The sequence below is a fragment of the Oculina patagonica genome, chromosome 2 (genome assembly GCF_052425735.1).
Source record: "Oculina patagonica isolate OP01 chromosome 2, crgOcupat, whole genome shotgun sequence".
In the NCBI taxonomy this organism is placed as follows: domain Eukaryota; kingdom Metazoa; phylum Cnidaria; class Anthozoa; order Scleractinia; family Oculinidae; genus Oculina; species Oculina patagonica.
Window position 1 is genome coordinate 3,983,111 of NC_135759.1, and position 22,631 is coordinate 4,005,741.

At 38.4% G+C, this 22,631-nt stretch overlaps 2 protein-coding genes across 3 annotated transcripts in view; both read right to left on the minus strand.

The window, feature by feature from the left end:
* Positions 1 to 4,372: 4,372 nt before the first annotated feature.
* LOC144642672 (armadillo-like helical domain-containing protein 3) overlaps positions 4,373 to 22,631 on the minus strand; it is a 31,853-nt gene continuing 13,594 nt past the window's right edge. The window contains exons 17-26 of the mRNA XM_078501696.1: positions 15,479 to 15,537; positions 14,179 to 14,244; positions 13,312 to 13,381; positions 13,088 to 13,148; positions 11,608 to 11,779; positions 10,858 to 10,984; positions 10,093 to 10,168; positions 9,518 to 9,596; positions 8,600 to 8,716; positions 4,373 to 6,846 (exon numbers count right to left, since the gene is read on the minus strand). Coding sequence (XP_078357822.1) covers positions 6,754 to 6,846; positions 8,600 to 8,716; positions 9,518 to 9,596; positions 10,093 to 10,168; positions 10,858 to 10,984; positions 11,608 to 11,779; positions 13,088 to 13,148; positions 13,312 to 13,381; positions 14,179 to 14,244; positions 15,479 to 15,537 — 920 coding nt within the window. The 3' untranslated portion in view covers positions 4,373 to 6,753. The remainder of the gene's footprint in view (positions 6,847 to 8,599; positions 8,717 to 9,517; positions 9,597 to 10,092; positions 10,169 to 10,857; positions 10,985 to 11,607; positions 11,780 to 13,087; positions 13,149 to 13,311; positions 13,382 to 14,178; positions 14,245 to 15,478; positions 15,538 to 22,631) is intronic.
* LOC144642673 (cryptochrome DASH-like) lies at positions 16,441 to 21,614 on the minus strand. 2 transcript variants are annotated; one of them, XM_078501697.1, is made up of 2 exons: positions 21,371 to 21,614; positions 16,441 to 19,699 (listed from the first exon to the last, which is right to left on the minus strand). In XM_078501697.1, the coding sequence occupies exons 1-2, from the start codon at positions 21,491 to 21,493 to the stop codon at positions 18,086 to 18,088; spliced, it is 1,737 nt and encodes a 578-aa protein (XP_078357823.1). In that variant the 5' UTR covers positions 21,494 to 21,614; the 3' UTR covers positions 16,441 to 18,085. The 2 variants fall into 2 exon arrangements, with proteins under 2 accessions (XP_078357823.1, XP_078357824.1); XM_078501698.1 differs by having other exon boundaries at positions 16,441 to 19,695; positions 21,371 to 21,478.

Here is a 22,631-nt window from a genome sequence, read left to right on the forward strand (position 1 = left end):
CGAGAAGCTAGAGTCGCCCTCGGCTATCGCCTCGGGCGACTCTTACGCATCTTTCGTGCTTAGCAACCTCCCGCGTGCATCTGTAACTCAATAGTGCACGCTGTGACGTTTACCATTTGTTAAATGGTTTTCTTTGTGTTATATTATTGCCCCTCCTGGCAATTTAGGGGTAATTTGACAAGGGATTTTTTTGGGGGTTATTTTTGGGTAATGTCGGAAGACTTAAGGATTTTTTTGGGTCCTGAGTTTTGCCTCCATTCGATCATCCCCGTCATTTACAAGCCGGAGTACCCTGCCTGGCAAGTCACCCCCCATCAGGTCATTTTTAGTGGTCCATCACTTATAACTCCCAGGAGGGTCCACAGCTAAATATATTGTAAAATATGTAATAATAATTGTTTATAGCCTGTGCCATGTTCAGTCAAATGTTTTTTTTTTTTTAAATATATGAATCCCTTATTCTTGCACCAATCTGCTGGACTAATAGAATGTGCCCCTGGAAAAGCTAGGTAGGTGTGATTTTGGATCAACACAGGGTGCCTTGCATGACCATCCCAGATCCAGTAGAAAACACACAAAAAAGAATCCAATTAGGCTTGTATCTCAGGCCTGAATCAAGCTGACATGCTCAAAATGGGAGAGACGATACCGGTAATTATTTAATAGCCATTATTTTGTTTGGATGTTGAGTTATAGTATCACATGTTATATGTTATTGAGTATTGTATTTCTAAATAACTTTGATCTTATTTGATAATAATGCCATTCTAAGAAAGATACCAGCTGAAAAAAAACCAACAGTGGAAAATAAGAACAACAACAAGAAATAAAAACCAAGGAAGAGTGTTAGAGTGTTTACCTTTCACAATGAGACCATACTTATTTAGTTTCATATTTTCAGTTACTGGTATTTATTACCCTGGAATAAACGCCCACCAGGTAGGAAAAGTTAATAACCGCCCAGCCTCAAATAAGTGCCACCCCCCTTTAAACAAAAATGAAAATACTGAAGTGCACAAGAGGGGTTCTTTGATTATTTTTAAAAGATTGAGATTGAAATTGACTATTTAAGTGCTACGAGACCTTCCAAATAACCAAGTTTTCTTAGTATTTTACAAACACTTTCAATTCATAGTTAATATTCCGTTTTGGTACATCTTCACCCTTTAATATTATTCATTGTTTTGTTGTAAAATAAACTCACTACTTGCGAGAAATGGTGAAAATTTAATTTAAGCGTGCAGCCTCGAATAAGCAACCACCTCTAATAAGCAACCCCTTCCTCAAGATCCAAAAATTGAATAATTAAGCACCCAGGGCACTTAATTGAATAAATATGGTAACCTAAACCAGTATGATTTTCTAAAACACATACGCTGCTAACTGCATGTAAATTTCATTTTAATTGCAGCTGGTTAACAAGTTTTTTTTCCAAAATTGACCTTGTGAAGTAACAAAACAATTTTCAGTTATAATAGTAGATGTTTAATCTTGATTATTTTCCGGGATAATTATAACTTTTCAGCAGGAGAATTTTAATAAGTGCAGTTGCTGTTTAATGGTTTTATTGCTGGTTTTCACTGTCACGCAATCAAAAATTAAATTCGAAACCATTCAACTACAGAAGCTATGAATTTCAAATATTATAAATGATAAATAGATAAACAATTTCTCCAAGTTTCGGGTCTGTGTGGTGTACCGTTCGCGAGTTATTTTCCGAACCTTTCTACGCAAATTTATAAAGCTTAGTATGGAGCCGCCATAACTGTGTCCTGCCGAGGGACACAGTAATGGCCGCCGTGATGTCAGAGAAACCATCTGGAACTCAATTCTGTTTACAACAGCGGCCATCCTTGGCTTAAGAGCTAGTACACTTTCACATAAACACCACTTATTATATCTGAAATGTTCATTCTGCACAAAATGGAAATGAAAGGCCTTTTTTCAAACAAAACAGCTTTGTCACGGCACTCAGCTTGATGTCACATACGACGGAGAACTCAAATATTCAAAATGCTCTGTTTTAAAAACGAATGACACTATCGATCTGGAAATGTGCAAAGATATATACTTTTAGTTTAACTTTCGCCTAATGACAACGAAAATTTAGCAGGCCTAGTGAATTTTGATTTCAGAATTTTATGACGTAACATGAAAACCAAGAATAGGAATGTAAAAGAGCCGAGTGCCTATGAAATGAAAACCACTCCAAGAGCAACACCAAAATATGCAACATGTGGTGTATTTCTTAGGGTACAATACTGGTGCCAAGTTTCAATTACTTTGCTTAGGTATTTACAGTATTTGGTGTTTTGTGTTTTTACATCAATTACTATCAAAACTTATGATGACATCAGTTATCTAATTTGCATAATACAAAATCGTTAATATCTCTGGAACGAGAAAAGATATCAGGAAAAGGAAAACACCGTCTTTCTTCATTTTGAAAGTCCTTTCATATAAGCCCAACTTGGTTTTCATTTTATAGGCACTTTAAATGATAGCTGACTACTTTTAATAAAATTAAAATATCTGAACAACAGCTTTCACAATCCTTAGCCTTGATAAGTACAGTACATGTGCCACCACTAGCTACAGTTTTGGTTTAGCCGAAGAATTACAGGATGTGAGCAGCTTTGAAAATAACAGCTAAGGTATGATCATCATTATGTTCGCAATGTTCTGATAATTCAATAGTCTTAATATATTAAGATTTTCCCAATGATTTGTACATAAATTATGTCGGAGAATGGAGTATAAAAGTAAAGTTATAAATCTTGATTCAATAATAAAACGCCAACATCGCGCCAAAACCGCTCCCAGTAAGCAGAATGTCTTAATGTTTTTGCTTCAACTGTCACCAGATCATTAGGTGTGCTAGTCTGTTATAATAAAAAAAGGAAAGCATACCGCTCCTAAGCCCCTGTCCACGAAAGTTTATCAAATAAAATCGCGCCGATTCGCCTATCGTCCGCCATATTGGATTTTGAGTCCGCATTGTTCTACATTGTTCTATCGAGCCAATCAGGTGCGACCTTCTAAGAGCTGCGTACTATCTGTTTTATTCTTATCTACTTGATAATGAACTCAAGATGAGTTCGAAACGTCGTGGCTTATTTTCGCTTATTTTTATACTTAATTGTTAGTTATTTAAATATTTATTAAAGTTTTGTGTTAACATTTAGGTTTTTCTCAAAAAATTAAATATACGCCCTGTCCCGAATAAGCGGCCTGTCTCGAATAAGCGCTCTCCCCTGGCCACGAGCGCTAAATCGAATCATTACGGTAAAACCATTATCCAAGAGAGGGTGCATTATCTTACTTTTTGCGATAATTCAATTATAGGTATTCTTTTCCCTTGAACTCTAGCAATCCCTTCTGGTTTATATTTAACCAACAGTATCAGAAACTGAGTCCAAATAGCACTGAATTGTGTAATTACAGAGTAAAATGTGATTGTTTAAATCGATTAGCCTGTCAAATTATGATATTTCTTAAATGAGGATTCATTAATAATTCGACTGTAAGCTTTATATAAACGTTTTTCAATACAAATTTGTATCCTCCCCTGTCGTGATCTCTCAGGCGCAAACTACATTTGCAACCTTCGGTAAGTGGACACCTCCCAGCAGCAGGTTTAATGGCAAAACTGATGCAATACAGAACCTTTATATACTAAATCTTTTTCCGTATTAAACGGCTTGAGCAGACTTGAAGAAATCCCAAGAATGTGGCGATCGGCACCGGTTTTATTCGGACTAGGCTTCTTGGGTTAGGATTACGTTGCTCGCTACTGAGAGAAATTGGGAGACCATAGCGCATTGTACTCCTTTGGGAGAGGTGGCAATGTTTTCAGTTAAGGCCCAGTAATACGGGCAACATTTTTGTTCAACTTGTCTCGCAACATTGTTGCATTGCAAGTTGAACGAGTTGTTGCTCGCATTACTACCGCGCGCTCAACTTGTCTCGCAACAAATTTCGGTATTGCAAGTTGAAAAAAAATGTTGAAAAAAGTAGAACTCGATTCTACTTTGTGCAACATGTTGCTGCAACTTGCAACACCAAAATTTGTTGCGAGACAAGTTGAGCGCGCGGTAGTAATGCGAGCAACAACTCGTTCAACTTGCAATGCAACAATGTTGCGAGACAAGTTGAACAAAAATGTTGCCCGTATTACCGGGCCTTTAACCTCTTCTTCCACGTGTTTCGTTGTATATCAGGTCGGTGACGTGGCATCCTAGGACAACAGCGTTACATAAACAGTACATAAAGCTTTTGAGTCGTCGTTTCCGAATTTGTACACGTTAAAAACTAATTCAGGTCCTCTACAACTGCATAGACAACCGCAGAAAAACAAAACAAAAACACACACTAAAAGGCACCAAATTACATTTATTCTCTCCTTACGTGTACTATTCTTTTTAGTTAAAACATCTTTTTCTTAACGACCATAATATATAGTGCATTTAACATTTATTCCTAGGCACAAGTACCTGAGCCCGTCGTTATTGTCTTACAACTAGGTTGCTAGCCAACGCGATGGCGCTTATGAAATCTATTTCCGATTGGAAGAAAAGAAAAGGAAACTGGTTCTTCCGGCGCATTTCCGAGTACAGTGGAACCCCGATATAACGATATGCCAAGGGAGCAGTGAAATAATATCGTTATATCGAAACTCCCGATATAACGATATGGCCGTAAAAGAACCGATAATATCATTATATCGGGGTAAACCTAACAAGTACTTTTTACTGCATTTAAGAGGAGGATAAAGAGAATAATTTTGATAAGAAGGCTTAGAACACAGCATCATTTTCGTATATCATCGTACAAAGCTGTTTCTAGCAACGTTGGAGATGACTCGATTACCGTAATGTTATTGCATTAAATTCGATGTTTTGCAAATAAAATATAACTGTGTACTGATAATATCGTTAAAACGGGAGGATTTTGCGTTCGGTCCGCTAAATTCTCATCGTTATATCGGGAATATCGTTGTATCGAAGATCGTTATATCGGGGTTCCGTCCCATACATTTTACTGTAACTTTTGCTGGGACATAAAATATTCATCGTTATATCGGAAATATCGTTATATCGAGGATCGTTATATCGGGGTTCCACTGTATTTACCTTAACCGGCCTCTCAAGTCGAGGAAATTGAAAGGAATTTAAATAACCCCTTCAAACCCGTTGATTGAATATCATTTCTACCAATAAAAGCTTAGGCTCGGACTCGAGAGAGCGGCGGAAGTCCAACGTAATAAAAGCTGCAAAGAAACCTAAACGTAGGAAATCGTATTGAGGAAGATAAGTCATTTAAAAAAATAGTTACTGAGCTATGAGTTTAAAAAGACAGTTTCATGAAACGGTGATGCAGAGGACCTAGACAAGAACAGATATAGTTCCCAACAGTTCGGTTACTGTAAATCTTAACAGGCTTTTTTCACCAAATTTTTCAAGAGGTTCAAAAATATACCATGTAGACCACAGGTCACCCATCACTTTTGTAACTCAGTACCACAGATAACGCAACACTTCTGTAATTTAGTCCTCTACAAATGACAGGAGCCCATTATGGTAAGGATGAAAATGCATTACAACATTCAGTTTGCTTTGCCTCGGATTACTTTAAGAAATAGCTATACATCATTATAGTTAGAGTTCTTAGGGACGGACCATTATTTTCTTGGAGGGGGGGGGATGAAAAATTTTCCTTTGCAAACTTTTTTTTTTTTAGTTTATGCACCTCTGCAAACAAGTTTTTTCGAAATTCTTACTATTTCTTGTTATACATATCGTTTTTGTAAACAATTTATTTTGTCTTTCCAGGCCCTGCAAACAATTTTTTTTCAATATTTTTCATCCCCCCCCCCTCCAAAAAAATAATGGTCCGTCCCTTACAGTTTTCTGCCATCAACTGAGTGTATTCTTGGTTTTCACATGATGTCATCAAAATTTTTATATCCAAAATTGAGATACCCCTGACTTTTTATCCTTCACTGGCTATTAGACGTCCTTAATATATATCTTATTGAAGGTTTTTAACTCGATAGCATCCGTCGTCTTTAAGATATAACATTTTGAATTTCGGAGTTTCGCGCCACACGACATCAAAATGGCCGCCCTAAGCGTTACGTATGTCTAAAGAAAATGCCTAATCCTGTTATTTTTAACAATCTAAACAGTTGAGGTTTAAGTGTTTATGTGAATGTTTACGTGTTCATGAAGGTGAACTGACCGCTTTTTATAGCAGAAGTAAATGCCATATGTTTTTATTGATTTCCGGCGGCCATCTTGGAGCCCTTCACATGGACTCCAGCATGGAGTTTCCATACTGAGCTCTCTAAATTTGTGTAAAATATTTTGACGGATAACTCAAGTACGGAAATCGTACAGACCTGAAAATTGGACACGTTGACTATATAGTAATTTTCTAACACCTGTAATATTCTTAAATTTTATGACTCAATAGTTTTGAATTCATTTTTTAGCAGCGCGTGACAGTAGCGTTACTGGCGTGACAGTGAAAACCAGCAATAAAAGTTCTTAACTTCCTCAAGAGGATGAGAGCGACACTCGAACGCTGAATTCACTGTTTCTTGTTTAGGGCTTGTATTTTGCCCTTTTACTATGACCATTTTTTCTTTTTCATTAACAAACCACCTCGCATCCACGAGTAACTTAAAAAAGTTGTCGTGAATGACTTGAAGAGTTCTGGGTATAGCAGATGACTGCGTTGCGTTGAGTCCTTTCAGTGGATTGAAGCAAATTCTTGGAGCAAGCTGAACTGCTCTAGATTACTAACATGGATTGTTCTTCGGACATCGATCACAATCGAACGAACCTGTGGAAATAACAACAGAAATCGGTGAATGCAACGATAAAATGGAGTGAAATAGAACATAAACAGTTAAATTACAGGTAACAAAAGCGTACTATAAGATTTAAAATTGAGCGTACTATGAGCGTTTGTATGGATTTGAAAATAAGTTGAAAATGTATCTCCTTTTTCATTTGAAAAGATACAATAAAGCTCGAAACCTTACCTGGTGTTCCAGGAGCCCAGGTGTCCTTATTTTGTCTTTCTAGTGCTTTAGAAAGCCATACGCGCGATTTTCGTTTCATTTAGTGGTTTGATCGTTAAAACGAAAATCGCGCGTATGGCTTTCTAAAGCACTAGAGAGACAAAAAAGTGACACCAGGTAAGGTTTTAAGTCTTATTATAGCTTTTCAAAGGTAGAAAAATATTTTCTGGCTTTATTTCAAATCCATACAAACTCTTACAGTTCGCTTTCGTCACCTGTGGTTACATGTATTACTTTGTTTTCATAACAAAACTACAACTTAAGAAAATAAACCCTTCCCACGAAGCGATTTTATTATCAAACACCGCTTAGTGAAGTACGAATAACTCGCGAAACGAGTCCAAATATCTCCCGATATTTCTACTCCACAAGACCGGTTTAACAGGTTTCGCGTAGTCCTCTTGTCTTCCTGACCGCGCAAAAGATTTAAAAAACAGTGCAAAAGTCAAGATTTTATGGGGAAAAACGATGGAAAAATATCCTATTGGACATTTCAGTGTGTAGTATCGCTATATATTAACTCGTCATTTTTATTTTGACGCGCCCTTTGGGCTCGCCAAAATACTCCAATACTCGTAAAAATTTACAGATACTACACACTAAAATGTATAACAAGATATATTTATTTATGTTTATCGCATTCAAAAATGCTTCACATGTTACTTCAAAGCACATTCTTCGCCAACAGAGCGATGACGTAGCTCTTAAGAGATCGTGCCTCTGATTTGTTGAAACTTACGCGCGAAAATTCAAAACCAAGCAACAGCCAATCAGGGACACGGATATTTGCGGCTACGTCATCAGTAAAGAATGTTTGACCTGCATCTCAGACGTCCCTCTCATTTAGAAAATAACACACACAAAAAAAATCCTTACAATATTACAACGCTATTTACAAAATACTATTTACAAATCACAAAACAGTGGCAACGGATCAGAAATATTACAAATTAATATAAGAAGCGGTGGAAATCTTTCACTAAACAATATAAAGAAACTATATACTACACATAGGAGAAAGCGAAGAAGTTGTTAGATAGCTGGTTTATATGTGTTTAAAGAAGTTGTTCTATTCTATATTTATACATGATTTTACTTATAAAGTCCGAGATTAATAATGAATCGTTCTGGAGTTTCATTTTATAAATATAATAACACATGTATAAAAGAGTGTAGTTTAGCTTTCTCTTTAATTCATCATTCGGTGTATTGGGAAGGCCAAATAAAATCTCTTCAGTATTGAGCGAAAAGGACGAGTTGTTGGTTGAATTGAACCACTGCAACACCTGCTGAATGAAAGACTTTGTGAAATGACAGTCAATAAGCGTATGGTCTCTCGAATCCGTTTCTCCGCAGTATGTACAATCTCCATCCTCCTTAATCTTAAATATGAAAACAAAAAACCTATGAATGACCTTGAAATGAAATTCTCGCAACTTGTTTTCTTTAGCAGTTTTGTGGACCGATTGAAATGATGCCTATATTTCTTTCAGGCTACAATTTAATACGTACCAGTTGAGTAAAGAAGGCCGCCTCCTTCGGCTTTTCTGAGTATTTTTCGTAATGATCCAAGTTTTCTTGGAGTTTCAGGGTCAGCGTGTCATAATTACTGCGAATCACGCTCAAAACCTGGAAAACAAATAAAGCTTAATTTACTCACAGGGTCAGGATTTCAAAAATTCTTTTCCTTGCACACCCCCCCCCCCCTCCTCCCCCCGTGTTCTGCGAAGAACCAAACAACGACTGCAAGGACGACCCTGTCACTGTAATGTTGTCCAACATGACCTTGAAATTACAGAAAACCTCAAAATAACAAACTCGGGTTTTCTCTTTGTCCCACGCTCGTGAAATTATATTACCTCTATCTCATTTCCCTACCGTAGATAACATTTACCATCTCTCTTTGCCGAGTACCGTTGCCACTTGATAAAGTTCTTTATTAACTTTTGACAACCTTTTTGACAGCTTTTTGACGGCTTCTGTTTTAACTGTCCAATAAAAATGCAAGAAGTGAGAGAAGCGGAGTTGACAACACCGCCTCCCACAGTTCTTGCACTTTTATTGGCCAGTTCAAACGGAAGCCATTAGAAAGTTGTGAAAAAGATATAAAAAATTAATCAAAACCTTTATTAAGTGGCAACGGTACGGCACGCAGCACTGTAATAGTTTACTGACTAAAAAGTAAAAAAAAAAAAAACATCAAAGATGAAAAAATAAACCAAAAAGGAACAAGGATGTTTAAAAATTAAGACGAATGATGAACGACGAACTTAGTCTAAACTTTCAAACGACACTCCGTTGATCGGAGCGACAAGTTAGAAAGCGCCACTTCGTGTCGTGCGCCGAGAGCATTTTTGGCGCCAAATAAAATTGTTAACGTATTCAGAGCTGACTTTCTATATTAAACAGTCGACAAGCCACGATACAAACCTGTTCTGAAGACAATGACGTCAGATGATTGACAGCTGCCCAGGAATCAATTTTGGGCGTAAAATGATTTATTATTGCTCTGTAAGGAAGAAAACAGGGTTTTATAAGCTTAAATTATTCAAAAATCAATCTGTCATTGACATGGTTGCCACAGACATTAGTTACCAAATTCCCTGACTTTTCCCTGCTAAAAATAAAATTTCCCTGACCAAATAAATACAAAATATCAGATATATAAGTGGCCTACAGCTTCCACTTCTAGCAAAAAAAAAAAACATCGCTGAGAACACATTGACCTGAAATGTTTCTTCCTGAATCCATGCAGTCATCAATTGTATGAAATCCAATTTTCCCACACTTTTCTTCAAACTTCCAATTTTCCCTGTCTCAAAATAAAATTCCCTGACTTTCCCCTGACCTTGAAGAATTTTATTTTTCCCTGACCATTTTCTGACCCGTTGCAATCCTGTTTGAAGCGGTGACCAAAGTGAGAAAAACGTTGTCAGCCCAAGTTGTCGGTTTTGAACCTGAAAACAGCATAATTTTCAGCATTCCAATTTTATTCACAACCTCACCTGACGTTCACTAAAGAGCTGGCCAGACGGGACGCAGGATCTTTCCAGTCGCCACCATTTGTTGAATGTCTTAATGCTGTTCACAACAAATGAAAATAAAATTAATGAATCGTACGACGACACGTAGTCTTTATATTACACACAGTTGTTTCTCTTCGCGCGCTTAACTTGTCCTCATTCGACAGGAAAAACGTCATGATGACGTAGCTCTGCAGAGATCCGTGTACTGTCTCTGATTGGTTGTTGCTCGGTTTTAAATTTTCGCGCGCAAAAAAAAAAAACAATCAGAGACACTACACGGATCTCTGTAGAGAAACTTCATTAGTATGGAATAATTAAGACGAATTAAGAGCGCGAAGAGTAAGGTACATCGAGTGCAACAATAACTTTATTTCCTCACAACTTTTTTACACAAATAAAAAATTAATATACGTTTTTTTATTATTATACTTTTAAGTTAGAGAATGGAGGCCAGGTGAACCGTTAGGTTTTGTAGATGGCCCCATTTGCCAAAATAAGTTAAATGAGAATACCAGGTGAGGAATCATTTTTCCTTATGGCACTTTGGGAAAGTCCCTGATTGTTTGATGGTATAGTACTTTGACTCTGAGTAATTCTCATGAGAATTTTTCTGGAAGTCAGCGTTTTTTCTGGACTAGTATTTATGTCTTGGAACATATCTTTGGATTAAATAAAGAATGGCTAGTGAGATGAACCCATACACCAGTGGCTCTAATAAATTCTTGATGGTTCAGTGAGACTCACCCATTGAATAGAGGTTGTCGAAAATCTGATGAACTCGGATGATTTCGTAATAAAGTTCGTCGTAAGATGTGGGAGAAGGCAGAAATGTGTCTCCGTACGTGATGAACAAATTGAAGATGTTAACGACCTAGCCAAACAAACAAAAATAGAATGTTATTACGTTTACAAATGAAAACGATGTTGTACCTGAATAAAAGGGTTCGTACTCTTTTGAGCTTTTAAAATTCCATGACTTTTCAAAATTTCCCCTGACCTACATTTGACCATTTTTCTTGGAAATTTCAAACATTATCTTGATTTCGAGTACGTTTTTACCCTTTTCTTTACATAAAATAACCTGCCTAATATTTTGTACAATCAAAACCATTTTCCATGACTTTCCATGACCTACACTTAAATTCCATGACTTTCCAGGCCTGAAAAATGAAATTCTAATAAAAATTCCATGACTTTCCAGGTTTTCCATGGCCAGTATGAACCCTGAATAAGGTTTTGCAAAACCTCTTCGCTCTCAAAATCTTCACTTTCGAGAGGTTTAAGCGTGAAACGGTGAGGTGGAATTGTCACTGACTGCAAACTAGTTGCTATAACGCCCAAACAACCACCGCAACGGATGAAAGCAACCGAGCGAGGCCTGGGTGAATCTATTTTCAAATCTCCACTGTCAGCTTGCATGCGCTCGACTAAATTTTCTGCGGGAATCGGCATTTTATTTAAAACAAAATTTTAAAGCTTTTTCTTTCAACAAACCTGTGATGCCAGGGAGAAGATATCGCAAGTCTTTGTGAGCAGAGTTTCATTGGAAAGGAGGAACTTGAGAAAGTTCATGAGCGCAGCCCAAAAGTTTTTCCACGAGTAAGACAGCCTTACACGACACCTCTTCTGGTAACACAGCATACGGTGGAGAATTCCAAATATTTTACTGCAAAAACAAAACAAGAACCAAGTCTTGTACAGATATGGAAATGTTATCCGCACGGCTGGACATAACATTTCAACGGAAAGAATTGTTAAAATGTCAGGATTTCCCCGTATCCCTTAGTTTGTTTCCTGAAGGACTTGCGAAGATCGACGAACATTGCCCGAAGTCTTCCAAAGACGTGAGAAGCTCAACCTAATTAAAATTCAAAGACTTACAAAAGTGATCGGAATCGTTTGCATTGGATAGTAAGTCAGAATAAAAAAACTGAATTCAATTATGCTTCCTTGCGCTGTACAGAACCATGGCTCGACCGAACGTGCACAATGTGCCATCTGCCATCGAAGCGTACCAAAAAATAACGATTTGGTTAAAAAAAAAATCAAATAAACATACAAACCATGACAGCTAATGCCTGTAAGCGTTCAAGGTCACAGTCACTCGCTGGAACACACTCTTTCGCGAAATGGTATTGAAAACTCGTGAATAAAAACGACATTAAAGTGCCACTATGATCAAATTTTTGATTTTCATTTTTTTACATTGTCGTGAACAATTAGACTTTCTTACTCACCTTGCCAAATTTCAATCTATTACGAACATCAGAAGTCCTTTTATTATAACTTTTATTCCAGAGAATTTACGGCCGCCATTAATCAACCTTGTTCCAATAAGCTTGGTTGCGAATAGGGAGAAAATGACGTCAAAGGCTCAAAAATACCTCACGGGTTAAGTCCAACGTTTTTGTTGCTTTTCGCGTGATTTTCAATACATATTGTTATTCTAATTTCAACCCGTGAGGTATTTTGGAGCCTTTGACGTCACTTTCTCCCTATTCGCAACCAAGCCTTAGAACAAGGTTGTTTAATGGTGGCCGTAAATTATCGGAAATAAACGTTAAAATAAAACGACTTCTGATGTTCGTAGTAAATTGAAAATTGGCAGGATGAGTAACAAAGTCTTATTGTACACGAAAATGTAAAAAAATTGAAATCAAAAATTTGATCATAGTGGCACTTTAAGCAAGGAGCAACGTCACGGACAACGCATCTTGAAAAAATTGGCAAGTTTTTTTTCAAGTTTGTCATTAGTAATCTGTCTTAATCTTCGTCGCTTGAAACCATCCTTGTTTATTTTCGGTTAATTATTACTCCTAAGAGTGTTTTTCCAGGTCAGAAAACTATTATTTTGAGGTTTCCTTTAATTTCAAAGTTATCAGAAAATGAATTAACATATCGTGACGTTGGTCCTTTAAAATGTGTAATAATCTATACCTAATGAATGATAAATTTGTTTAACACTGCCGTTTACCTGTATAAATCGGTTGGTAACGTTTTCATCATGTGAGTTACAATAAACTCCACCATAAGATCTGAAAAAGAGGCGTTTTACTTAGCTTCATTGTAGTTATTACACGTCATGTGTAAGTATTATGCAGTTGCTGTCAAGGCCTGGCAAAACGAGGAAACATGTTTCCAGAAGCATTCGTAGCGCGCGCATGACAAGTGTACGTTTTGTTATGTATTAGATCTTACCAAGTAACGCACAAGCAAGAGGTCTTGATGGAGTATTCTTTTCGATGACGGCGCCTCTGTGATACATTTGCTGGAATTAAACATTTGAATAAAACACTCAACAACCAAAACCTCTACTACAATTGACCCCTGCTTTCTAGAATTCTCAGCTGTCCCAAAATAGACTCCGTTCCCTCTCACTACGTGTCTTGAAATTTGCGGCCCAGAACGATCGCTTTTATAATGTACCGCTTTATCGGAAAAATGTCCGTTTCTCTTCGCCGTCTAAGATAGCGAGAGGCTACTGTATTTTCCATAGCGGTCAAACACAAAAATCTAACGACACTTCCGGTTTTCATTGCCTCGAAGTCTGTTCAAGTTTTAAGCAAAAATGCGTGAGACGTGTGTAAGAAAACGTTACTAAAATAGCAGTGGCAAGCCAAATTATGAGCTGGTAAGCTAGGTGGATAGCAACTGTTTAATTAATTCTCTATTCATTTGCAGCATTCATAACTTAATTTTTCAGTAGCTGTCTCAACTTTTGGTCTGAAATAAAGGAAAAGCTCAGGATTTCCTAATTTTGAGACGTTTATAAGCGACAGCTTTGGTGGACACTGCATGCACAGTGTGTATGACCGCTGTCAAACTGTATTTCTTTTTCATTCATCCATCCACAGCAGAATTACACTGTGAAATCGGTATACAGGTGATGTCTATGACAAATCTTCGTAGAAGTCACACGAGAGTTGCCGATTTTTATTGTCCAATCAGAGAACAGTACGAGCCTCCAAGAGTTGTCACGTGAACGTGTCACCATCGGGACGCACGTCACGTTTCTTAGCAACAGTCCTGCTGAAAGCGCGGGCTCGGTCAGGTACTAGAACTTACCACTCTGTGTAAAGGAACTGAAAACGTCATGTTAGCGTCATGAAGGAAAACATTCGCGTATTGATCCTGAAGAAAACAAAGTACGGTATCAGATTAGTTAATCGCGAAACGCAGCTTGCAAAAATTACATTGTAAAGTAAAGAAGTAATCCTCGCAGTGAAATTGCAATTAAAGAAAATGAAAAGAAAGAAGCCTAAAAAAAAATTTCGGGGCTTCAACGGGATTTGAACCCGCACGATCGCCCCTAAAAACGACTGCGTGGGAGGCTAGTGACCTATATGAAACAATTCATATTTGAACTGCGGATAGATTTTAAGTAAAGAAGCGATCCTCGTGGTGAGGCTTCTTTTTTGCAATTTCTATTATGGCAATTTCATTGCAAGGATCACTTCTTTATTTTCTATCCGCATTTCAAATATGAATTATTTCATATACTTCACGTCAAAAATTACATTGATCAAAAAAGTACTCTTCTGGTACTGTAGAAACAGGACTTCATAAATTATGGAAGTGGGCTATTTGAACAGGTTTACGACAAACGACAGTCACTATGATTTTTTTTTTCGGGCAAAGATGGCAACAGAATATAAGCACGTCTATTGCATTCTAAACGCAAAAGTAAAGCTGCATTGCTGTTCTCCACAAAAGTTTACGAGATTCACAGTCAATAGACCTATCCTTTACACAAGGCAAGTTAAGGGTTCTCAACCTTCAACCAGAATTCAATTACTCTTTCACAAATGAAAGCAATTCTAAGCTTACATAGCCTGCGTTGCAGCCGCACGTGTGACAAAATCCTCGATATAAGGGCCTTGTAATTGTGGAAAGACTTTCCTTCTTTCAAAACCTTCACTAATCCTGCGACCACAACTTTCCCCTGGGTTGGAGCATCAGAGGTCGAAGTACTTTTCTCTTAACGACTTTTGGTGGACAACCCAGATAATTCCTTGGCACGACTTACTCCTTTTGCTAGAGGGGCAAGAGGTACACCTACCAGCTCCAAAGACCCATTACGAACAGAACATTTTATTTAAAGGCGACACGCCCAATTTTTGTACCGCCAAAGAAGAGCTTTCGTTTGTACGAGGAGGTGTTCTAGATCACAGGGAGACAAAAATGATGCGAGTGCGGTGGCTTGTGTTCTCTCCGTTTTTCCAAATTCCCGAAGAAGAGCAAGTTGATGTGGCGCCTGTACCGGGGTTTAGTTTGTCTGCAACGTAGGCTAAGCTTACATCGAGAAAGAAATGCGTAATAAATTCAGACACCGTAGTCTGATCCAAAAGAGATCTCACTTTCTTACCTCGACAATACACGTTAAAATGATCAGACACAGCTTAGCATTGCTTATACCCTTGTCGTCTGAAATAAAAACACATTTGCCATGTTAGCGACTTTGGCATTGCGCAAGTGTTTTTAGGTAATATATGAGTGAGCTTTCTCTCAACAAAGATGCGCCTCTTTGCCCAGTTAAGCTCACAAGGTTAGGTCCATCTAGAGCGGTTTTCACTTGAGTGTCGAAAGTAAATTGCGTTTGCTTTGGTTTTGCATTACTACGCTCAGTGATTGGCTTAAAAATCTCGCGCCACTTTTTCAGCCAATCAGAACTAAAACCAAAACCAATCGTGACTCGCTCGCGCAAGTTTTCCCGCGCTTCGTGTCAGCTACACGTATTTGCTTCGAGTTTTGATTGGTTCACTGGATTGTCTGTGTCCTTTGTGATTGGCCGGAGTAATTACTTTGGTTTTGGTTTTACGACACTCAATTGAAAACTGCTCTAAGGTGGCGATCCAAAAAATATAAAGACGAATGAATCACGTCCGACCGATTACAACAAGCATATATAAAGAAAAAACTAAGAGTAGTAGGAGAGGGTGCAGAACCGGCCTCTTTTTAATTTATTCAAGATGGCAGTGGGAGCCACCAAGCTAGAGAAACACCCATAGTTAATAGTGAGCATTTTAAGAGGAGTACCGACGGGTGAGCCTTGTCATGAAAACGACATTGGTCTGGGAGTGAGTTAGGAGGTTGTAGAATGGAGGGAGGGGTGGGTTTGGTGGGTTTTTCACGTCATTGGGCTGAATCGGTTCACAGTTATGTGCGCACGTTAGAAATGTTGCACTGTAGTACAGTTAACTCTCTCTAAGCTGGACACCGTCGAGGTGGCTCTAACTGTTTGTACTAGAGAGGTGTCCTTCTGTAGTCAATTCAGGAGTGGTTAAGAGATGGAGCAGGATAAAGAGATATCTTGATAACAACAACCATTTTATTTTGCCAGACCAAAACAAATTCAATAGAATATTTCACAGCAGAAAATAAATAAACCTATATAGACAAAAACAAATAAACTAAAGGAGCTGAGTAGTACAGTATGTTGCCCTATTTCCCGGACACCCCTATTTCCGGACACTTCGACTTAACAATTTCGTATATCGTTGTAACAGTAAAATTAAGTTAAATAAAACGTTCAGAAGACTTAGCGATTAGTCTGCTTTCGTTTGCTCTTTTCTTGGCCGAGCTGCGCTCCGTTTAGACGGGAAAATTCAAGTTTTCATGGAGGTAGGTACAAAATTTTCTTCTTAAATGCGATTTTTACAGCGCGTCAAACTACATTGTTTCAATAAAGCGCTCTGCTCTCGCAAAGTGCGCGATAGATTATATTTATGTATATATTAAAGTAAAGGTAAAAGGACTAGGTTTATCAGCATATAATAAATTTTCGGTTTTCGCTCTTAATTTCCGAGCACCGTCACCAAAGAGTTAAGTTGAATTTTTGATGAGGTGTGCCTAATTCCGGACACATACCTACAGCACACTTGTTTACCTATTTGAAAACAATTTTATGGAATAGGTTTTGAAAAACAAGCATTTTTGTAACTGTCTGTGCTGTATTTAAGCTTTAATACCTGTTTTGGTATTGATTAATCTTCCTTGGCGAACTTCGTTTCAAGTGGCCGAAACATTCACTGAACATTGTTTATGTCAATGGCCTGACGATTACCTCGCTAAAATTGAAAGAAAAATGCCTTAAATTTTGCCTGAAAGACAATTTTTCAAAAGAATAATTCTTTATTTAGCCCTAATTACTTATATATTGCCATGATCGGGAATAATATTTCCGAGAGAAAGGGAGTATTTTCCTTGAACGATCGTCCGGAATTAGGGCAACTCGTCCGGAATTAGGGCACCGAATTTGACCAACTCTTTCCGTGATTACAACGAAGCCAAAGAGATTTAGAAGTTAAAACTCCACGACCTACTTACCAGCAGTGGAAGCTACATTGTGGGTAAGTTTCAGCTCGTAAGTGCTCTTTTGAGGTTAGATATTTCGGTTAGTGCAAAAAGTGTCCGGTAATAGGGCAACATACTGTACTTACAAAGATAACAATATTTTGACTAGGTTGTACATGTTAAACATTGAAGGAAAATATACAGAAAATAAGATACAAAAAGTAATTAAGTACATAATGCAAATTGAAAATTAAGATAAAAGTAGAAAAAAAAAAGAAATGAAAAAAACAAAACACAACAGTTCTGGTTAGTGATAGAGCCAAAACGTTTTCGTTTAAAAGGCCAATCAGATGTCAGGAAAAGTTGTTTTTTCCCCTGCTAGTAGATCTCTGGTGCTGCCTGAAAGGATTGCCACTCTGGGGATGAGATTACTTGACTGCCAACAATAACAAAACAATATAACAACAACAAACTATTCTTTTCAAATTCTTTGACAAGAATACCATAAAATGTGACTCTTGCAGAGTATTCATAAGGTTAGTGCAAATCCAGATCTTTGGACAAAACACTGTTACAACTATAAGCTATTCTTTTCAAATTCTTTGACAAGAATACCAAAAATGTGACTCTTGCAGAGTGTTCAAGTTTAATTCTACCGGTAATCCTTGAACACCTTGTTCTAATATCTTTTCTTTGATGGACCTGCACTACTTGGCGACTTAAAATAGAAATCAATTCCTCTATGTTGTGTTTTGGGGGTTTTTCCTGCGCCCTTCACTTTTGATGTGTGCCGGCTCCATTCAGGTGGGCAAACTATTGGTCTTGGATAGCTTTGCCCCAAAGTAACACCAGCAAGTTTCAGTTCTGATGAAGACAACATCCAGGGAGTGTGAACCTTGGCTCCATTCAGGCTAGCCAACTCTGGAACCCACAGCCTCACAAAATCACCATCTGGATCATAATCAAGGGCTTGTTTAACCATATTGAACTTGCGGTTTTCACGAGGATCATTGCCAATGCCTGCCGAATAATTCCAGTTGCCATAGTTACTTGATACATCATGGTCTAGAAGAAGAGATTCAAACCACTCAGCTCCCATCCGCCAATCAATGCCAAGATCTTTCACTACGAAGCTTGCCACATTCTGACGTCCACGATTGGACATCCAGCCGGTATGCAGTAGCTCTCTCATGTTAGCATCCACAAATGGAACTCCAGTCTGCCCATATCGCCACTGGTCAAATGCTGGCATGTCTTTCTTCCACGGCAACCCTGTTTTCTTCATAATTCCAGACAGGTAAAAGATGGAGTCACCATACTTCAAACTGACAAACTTAAAGTAATCACGCCACAGAAGCTCAAAAATGACCCAATACGTCGACTGGTTTGCTGTGCACTCGGCTTCATACCTTTTTATACTTTCAAACACTTTGCGAGGGGAGAGCGCTCCCACAGCCAGCCACGGGCTGAGTTTTGTTGAGTAGTCTGATCCGATAAGCCCATTACGTGTCTCCTTATACCTGGCAACAAGGTCTGTGTCCCAGAGGTAATGTTTCAACCTATCAAGAGCGGCTGTTTCTCCTCCAGAAAAAGGAAAAGCTGTTCTTGCATCAGTTGTTTCTGCTGAAGGATCCTTTACAAGTTCCTTCAAAGATGGAATTCTGCCAATGAGGTCATTTGTCACAAACACAGGGAGTGGTTTTAGCCTGTCTGGATTTGGAATCAGGGTCCGCACTCTGCATCTTGCCTCAACATTTTTCCGAAATCCCGTGTATGTGTCAGGCAAAGAATGCACCGAGGCAAACGGCAAGTCTTCCAAGTGGTACAGTGTCAATCCCCAGAAGGCCTTCACAGTGATATTTTCTGTTTTACACAGTTCCAATAGCTCCGCTTCCACATCTGTTTCTTCCTTAGTGATTTCTCTCTGGTACACAAGTGAAATGCGTCTTTCATTTTTCTGACGGCATAAGTGAATGACTTCTGAAACTGCCTGTTTTGCTGTCTGCTCACTACGCACAACCAGGTCACTTCCATGTTTCCTTAATGATTCTCTTACGTCAGACACGCTTTCTAAAATGAATTTGGCTCTGTGTATTGCTGTCTTTGCAAATTTATAGTGCCACGTCAACGCACTGGGACCTACAATGTTCTTATCAAAGCAGAATAAAGGAATCACAAAATCTCCATTCTGCTGAGCCCAGTGCAAGCACTCGTTGTCATGAACACGAAGGTCATTTCGCATAAGGTAGATCACAACAGATTTGCCCCCTCTGGTCTCCATGGTAACTCCTTTCTGCAATGAGAAGATTCAAGCAAATCAGCAAATCACTACCTAAATAACAGCTAACAATATGACCCTTCTAGTTTTAATAACATGGCACTTTCATTTGTAATTTTAATTTGAGCAGTATCAGATCCTAAATTTCTGGATTTATCAACAAAAAGCACTTTACAATCCTACTTGTTTCCTATAACATGTTTTAAAGTATAAATTGTAAATTGTGTAATAATTGCTAACAGCAAGCTTTAGTTTTCTGCAGTGTTTTAAATTGTCACCACATCTTCATCTGTAACACTTTGAAACCTAGATGTCATCTTGGCACTATATGATACATTGGTATAGAAACTTTGAAATTTTACAGTGAATTGTAAATTAATGCTGAAATTTTGCACCAAAATTAAGGAGTAATCTGTCACCCATGATATTAAACACGTAAGTTATCTTACACCCGCTTTCAGTGTTACGTGCATAGCGGCTTTCTGTTGACATCCATCTTTCGACGTGCTAAACAAACAACACGGATCGAAATCCGCCAATCACAGCCCACTAGCATGACCTTCTGACCTTTTCGCACATTTGCATGAAACCAATAACGGTATGTATAGGTTTTGATTGGCTCATTTCAAACAGCACGTCGAAAGACGATGTCGAAAGATGATGTCGAAAGATGGATGTAGAAAGATAGCTATGCACGTAACACTGAAAGCGGGTGTAACTTAAATTGGCTATCAACTGGAAGGTGTTATGCAAAAGTAGAACCATAACAGTTCACCACCAAAATAGAGCCTCTCTAAGACGCAAAGATCACCGTGGAAAAAACGAAGATCTCAAGATTGAAGCGAAGATCTAAAATTGACCAAAATTCATGTGATCAAATTGACCACTCAGATATAAAACTGTCAAAACTCGTCAACACTACAGAAATTATCTGTTATTTCTGAATTTTGGCACATTTCACTGCAAGTTTGACAACAGTGGTTTACAGTCACTGCCGCGAAACCACATGAAGCCATTACAAGGCTGAAAACGACAAAAATACTCCACTGATAATGGAATCATTAATGACGTTTCAATCCGTAAAACAAAGATCGGCTTGAAAAAACGAAGATTTAACAAAAAAAAATTGCAAAGAAAACGAAGACGGTGGGTACCCACAGAGAGGCTAAAAATGCAAGATACAATTGTGCTGGACTGAAGATTGTGGTGAACCACAACTGTTCACCATAATGACTGTATCTTGTATTCTGAACTGCCTTCTGGCCCCGCATTTAGCTTAAAATCTTAAGTGAGAATTAAAATAACCGTTCAAGCATTTGCATGCGATCACATCAAAACATTAAAATAAAGTAACTGAAGAATGAATCAAATTTAATTTACATAGACCGTCAACTGAAGGTTACGTAACAGCTCCTCAACCGCTCACAAGTGTTTTCTTACATGAATTGGCTTATGAAGAAACTAAGAAGGTTGTGATATTAAACAGTGTAATAAAAAAAGAATTATAGCGGCATTGGAGGGTAGAATAAATGTATCAAACTGAGGAACGAAGACAAATGTTAGCGAAGACAGTACATTGTTTGGGAACATCGCATTCACCGCACATCATAACATGTGTACCGTAATCTTTATACAACAGTTTTATAAAACAGTCATCCTGTTTAAGACTAAAAATGAATTTCTTACCTTACGTTGCTGAGTTCCTCTCAGGGAATGAAGAAAGCTTCTCTTCGCTGCAAAGAAACCTACGTAAAGACCGTAAACTTCCGTGAAAATACAAGTGCCACGTTGAACGATGTTTCGAATCATCTGTGATCACTCGGCAAAGACTGGTGACGATAAAACAACAACATCGTTCCCAGGCCTCTGATGTTACAGCACAGGTCACCCAAGGATTTGTATGAGGAGAACCTGAAAAGTTTATCTTTATGTTTTCAGTGAGATTTCTGGGCCGATTTGCTGCAATTTAGGCAGTTTTTAGTTCCCCTGCTTTGCTTGACTGTCCACAGCCCTCTATTTTTTCGTGTTTTTCGATCGATGTGCGCGCGGTGAGAACGGCGAGAGAACTGGACGCCCCCCTCCCCCCGCGTTCTCGCGCTTCGTTTGGTTTTTTTGCGTTGAAAAATCGAGAGGCTGTGGACAGTCTACTGCTTTGCATTTTAATCCTTTTTACCAAGGTTGGGCACTGACACTGAAGCAGCCGAACGCACTCGACGAAGGAAAAAGGCCTTAAATTTCCTCCAAAGGCTTCGATCGCCCCGAAATTCCACACAGATCACGGACGATAGTTCAGCTCCCCACTTGCCTTTTTCTGTCGAGCCGGGCCGAGAGTGCCGCGCGAGCGCTTATGGGATTATTTGGGGCAAATAATGAAAATAAAATTCAGGATGTCAAATCTGGAAACTGGGCGCGTTGTGAAAACATTGACAGAAAGGGATGTTCTGGGTGCAGTCCTTCCCCGAGAAAAGTAGGAGGACTACATCGTGAAACAGTGGTAGAGGTGGCTTCTCTGTCGTGGGGCAAAAAAACTACAGGGAAAAAAACACAGCTCGTACAAAGGTTCAGATTGTTAGCGACGTGTTTGTTTTGAAACTGATCCATACGATAAGGCTAAGAACGTTTACAGCTTATATATGAACAGAAATGGCAATATTTTTGTTCCTGTCAGTGTCAACGACTAAATGATCCTGACGGAGGAATCCATTCAGCGAAACTTAATTTTGGTCTTATGGAGAAAGCAGAGAAAGTGAATATAAAATCCCGGGGGGGGGGGGGGGACTCGCATATTAAGGTGACGGGGATGCTCGTCGTCTCGCTTAGGGTCTTCGCCAATATTTTTAGCCATAATGGTCTCGTTTAGGGTCACACACGAAGAAATATACAAATATAAATTCTATTCTTAGTTTTTTAGTATCTTTTAGGGGTCAATCTTTTAGGGTTTTAGGGG